This window comes from Petaurus breviceps, unplaced genomic scaffold, assembly GCF_028583685.1.
Source record: "Petaurus breviceps papuanus isolate PSGF00001 unplaced genomic scaffold, PetGlider_PUasm1.0 174, whole genome shotgun sequence".
Taxonomy (NCBI): Eukaryota; Metazoa; Chordata; class Mammalia; order Diprotodontia; family Petauridae; genus Petaurus; species Petaurus breviceps.
In genome coordinates, this window is record NW_027185761.1 from 74585150 (window position 1) to 74589483 (window position 4334).

The window sequence follows — 4334 nt, forward strand, 5'->3', positions numbered from 1 at the left end:
GGAAGATGCTGCCCCGGCCTCAGAAATGTTCCAGGTGGCACCACCCTGGGCAAGTTTTAATGGCCTTCTGGGCCCTCTCAGATGCTGGAGAGGCCATGAGACCTCATGAGGATAGTTGCTGATTCTGGCCATGGGGATGGCTATCAGCTGACAGGAAAGAGGCTTCTTATTAGGCTTAAAACAGAAAAACTGGGAAGTCTCAAAGGCGGGCCTTCTTTTGTATGTATGAAAGCCCTAAGAGTCAGGACAAATCAGCAAGTCAGGCCTGAGTTTCTGGCCTCTCTCTCATGGGTCCCTGGCAGTGGTCTGTTCCCTCACCATCTGAGCAGCCCTGGTCAATAAATCCTGGGGCCTAGGTCAGTGCTGTCAGCCCCATTTCACAGATGGAGGCATTGAGGACTGGTGACAGGCAGGACAGGGCACAATGACAAGGCTCTGTGAGGGAGGGACTCAGGTCTCAGCTGGGCAACTGATTTCCATGTAATGTCTCTCCTAGCCTTCTGTGACCTCCTGGCCATGTGGAGGAAGCCTGGCTTTCTCCAAGGCTTCACTGAGTGAGCCTTTGAGGTTTGCACGCCTCCAGCTGCAGGCCCAGCAACCTCTGAGCCCCAGCCGCTGCTTCCCCAGTCCATGACCCTCTCAGGCATCCCCTCTCCATTCCCCCTCCTCACTGCCCGAGCTCCCAGCGCCGCCCTGGCTGCTCCTTATTTGGGGGTGCCCACTGGGCAAAGTCTCTGTGGCACTTCATGGAAGGGTCTGGACAAGTGCTGAGAAGGCAGGGATGGGCTGCAATTGGCATCCTTGGAGGGACGCCCACATTAGTGAGCTCACAGAGCCAGGAAAGGGTTTGAGGGCTTCTAGGCAGCATCCCATGTAGCTGGTCCTCAGGCCGCCCTACTGGAGAGCTCAGAGCCAAGGCTGCCAACCACTGAGCAGGGGTTCTGGAGAGGAGACCCCTGAGCGGGTGGGAGAGTGAACAGCCTCTGAGGCCTCATCCAGCTCTGACAAGTCTTTGAAATTGCCATCCCTTCTCAAAACGTGACACTGGAAGCCTTCAGCCCAGCTGGCCTTGGCGTGCACACACGTACATGCACACACATACATGCACACACACAGTAGGTTCTTTGAAAGGGATGCCCTTTGTAGAAAGTAGGCCCAGAGAGAAAACAGCAGTGAGCTGGCAAGCCCCTGAGAGTTCCTTTCTTCTCCTGCCTCTACCAGCTGTAACGTGAGGAGACTGTGTAGGACCCCACACACTAAGACCCAAAGATCTGTGCTGGAACCCCGACCCCATGGCTGCCCACTCTCTGGGCCTCTTCACGGTGCTAGACTAGAGTCCAAAAGAAGAGATTCAAAGGAATGGGTTCGAATGCCTGCCTTCCATAAGGCCTTGGACTCCCTGGGCCTCGGTTTCCCCTTCTCTACAATGGTACTAATAATCCCCGAGGAGTTTCCCCTCCAGCTTCAAGGGGGCCGGGGCTGCGAAGTGGTTTGCCAGTTTTAGGATGCTCTTACCATGGCTGTCCCCAATAGCTGTAATTGCCTTGGTTTTGTGTTCCAGTGTCTGAGGAGTGGCAGAGGAGAGGGGGCGAGACCTGGCAGCTGATCGAGCCTGCGGATGGCTTCCACCCCAATGAGGTGAGGGCAAGAGCATGGGGGGAGGGGGGACACGTGGAGGCTGTGAAGGCCCCTCCACGGAGCTGGGCAGGGCTGCTCCAGCCAGAGGGGCCTGTGCTCCCTGACCCCCAGGGCTCCTCGAGCTGGGCTTTGTGGGCATTCCAGGGCCCTGGGGCTCTGTTCTTCCTCTCCCTGGCTGCTCTGGCAGACCCTTCACTTCCTCCAGACTCTTCTCACCTCCCAGAATTCCCATTTAGCGAGGGCCACTCATGCCCCACCTTCCACTCTGCCAACAAGGCAAGAGACGCACAACCTCTCTGAAAGCAGGCAACATGGGCGTGCTAAGAGGCAGCCCTTAGAGGAAAGCAAGGCCCATAGACTACTGGGTTCCTTAGGCTCTTCCCGGTTACTTGACTCAGCTCCTCTCATGATCTTCCAGGCCTCGTTGCCTGGGCCCAGACTCTGTCTCTGTCCTCCTCTCTCTCCCCTCCCTGGCCCAGCTGTCAGGACCTGTGGGTGCCCCACCCAGAACACACAACCAAGCACACAACCAGCACCCAGCACAAGGCCCATCACACAGTCTGTGATTAATAGATGGCTGGTGACTAATTAGCATTGATTGAGCTGGTCTGAGCGGGTAATGCCCCAGCTTCCCTCCAATAACCACCCCTGGCACTGTCCTCAGATAGGACAGATGCCTTTACTTGGACACTATTGTGGTCTCATTCATAACAATAGCTCGCATTTCTGTAGCACTCTAAGGCAGGTGAAGCTCTTTACAAACATCTCTGCAAAGCAGGTGCTGTTATTACCACACATTTGCAGATGGATAAACTGAGGCAGAGTGGTTAAATGACTTACCCAGGATCCCACAGCCAGCATCGGAGAGGGGAGGGCCCCTGCATATGTATTCTGAGACACCCTGTCCGAAATTCACCAGAATCACTTCAGACCCAGAGGACTAACCGTGCAGGCTTTCAGGGGAGGAAAGACCAAAGCAAGGGAAGGGTTGTGTATCCACACCAACTGCAGTGATGCCTAAAAACCAAAACAGCCACAGCCCATGTCTCCGTGAGGAGGAGCCACAAGGGAGGGCCGAAGGGACTTCCTCTCCATTGCCACATGGGCCCCCATTGTCTTAAGGGCACTTTTGTTATACAACTGATTAAATATAAAACCAGGGGAAAACCTCATGCCAAAAAGCATTTATTAAGCACTGACTGTGTGCCTCTGCTGGGAGCATTGCCCATAGCAAAGCTGCCTCTGCCCTGGAGCAGGCTGAGGTGTGGATGGGGAAGGATCCAGGGAGGCCATCTGGGGAGGGGGGAGGGGAGGCTCCAGGGGAAGGCGCTCTGGTCTGAGCTTGAAGACTCTCCTGGTGGAGTAACCCAGAAAGATGGGGTGGGGGGAACTGTGGGGGTGATCGCACGAAGGCTGGAGAGGGAAGAATCCAATAGGTGCATGAGGGGTCACCCCCTCTCCTGGGAGATCTAAAGATTGGATGCACAGGTGGGGGCAGATGATGAGCTCGGGGAGCAGGGCAGAGTGGGACGGTGGAGACTGGGGTGCCCCACAGGCTGCTGGGATTGCAAGGGAGGTGCTCAGGAGAGAGATCAAGGCTGGTACTGCAGCTTTGGGAGGCATGTGCTAGGGACTGACAGTCGGAAGTAGATGAGTCAATGGGGAGAGTGTAACACAGTGCATCTGGGCAGATAGAGAGACAGACAAACAGGCAGACAGACAGACAGGAAGGCAGACAGACAGGCAGGCAGACAGACATACAGACAGGCAGGCAGACAGGCAGACAGACAGGCAGGCAGACAGACAGACAGGCAGGCAGACAGACAGACAGGCAGGCAGACAGGCAGGCAGGCAGGCAGACAGACAGACAGATAGATACACAGATGGATGGATGGATGATTGAATGGATGTGTTGTAGTTTAAACCCAGAGACACCAAAAACTGTTGCAGTGGGGGCTCTGCCCACCCAAAAACTATTGGGGTTTCATGATGTGTAGTGTTGGAACCATCTCAAAGAATTCAGTGTCAGACCACCTCTCATCCAAGTGTAGGCATTTATTGAGATTGACGCCTCTCATGAAGCGGGCTAAATTCCAAGAGGAACCAACAGCTTCAGAGAGAGGAAGATAGATTTTTATAAGGTAAAGATGTAATTATATAACAGAAATCATGACTATTAAAAAGGCAGGAGGGGTACGTTAAGGGATCAGGTGATGGAGGAGGGATCCAGTCTATGGCTCAGTGGTTAAACATTCTGGTCATGCTGCTGTCCTAGGCATCGTGGTCCTGCCTTGGGCTAGATGGATGACGTGATTGTGATTGAATACAAGAACACATCTGTTTCTGTGAGAATGGGTCTGGGATCAGTGACCAGGTAGAGGCAGTAGCTGGGTTCTCATCACACGGACACACCTGCTGTTTCTGTGGAAACTAAGAGTTCAGGGACACACCTGTTGTTCCAGTGAGCAGCGAGACAGATACAAAGAAGTTAGGACATGGGGGGGGGGGGGTTAGAAAGGGTACAGTGGGGCTGCTGTTCAATGGGGCTGGGGCCATAATGAAGTTAGAATATTGGAGCTGGAGGCAGCTTTATTAGGATTCCACCAGATGGATAGATAGACAGACAGACAGATGGATAGATAGATAGATGATAGATAGATAGATAGATAGATAGATAGATAGATAGATAGATAGAT

At 53.9% G+C, this 4334-nt stretch overlaps 1 protein-coding gene across 1 annotated transcript in view; it reads left to right on the top strand.

Moving 5' to 3' along the window:
* The window catches only part of AOAH (acyloxyacyl hydrolase), a 107112-nt gene that overhangs the window by 98318 nt on the left and 4460 nt on the right, over positions 1–4334 (top strand). The window contains exon 23 of the mRNA XM_069084584.1: positions 1562–1638. Coding sequence (XP_068940685.1) covers positions 1562–1638 — 77 coding nt within the window. The remainder of the gene's footprint in view (positions 1–1561; positions 1639–4334) is intronic.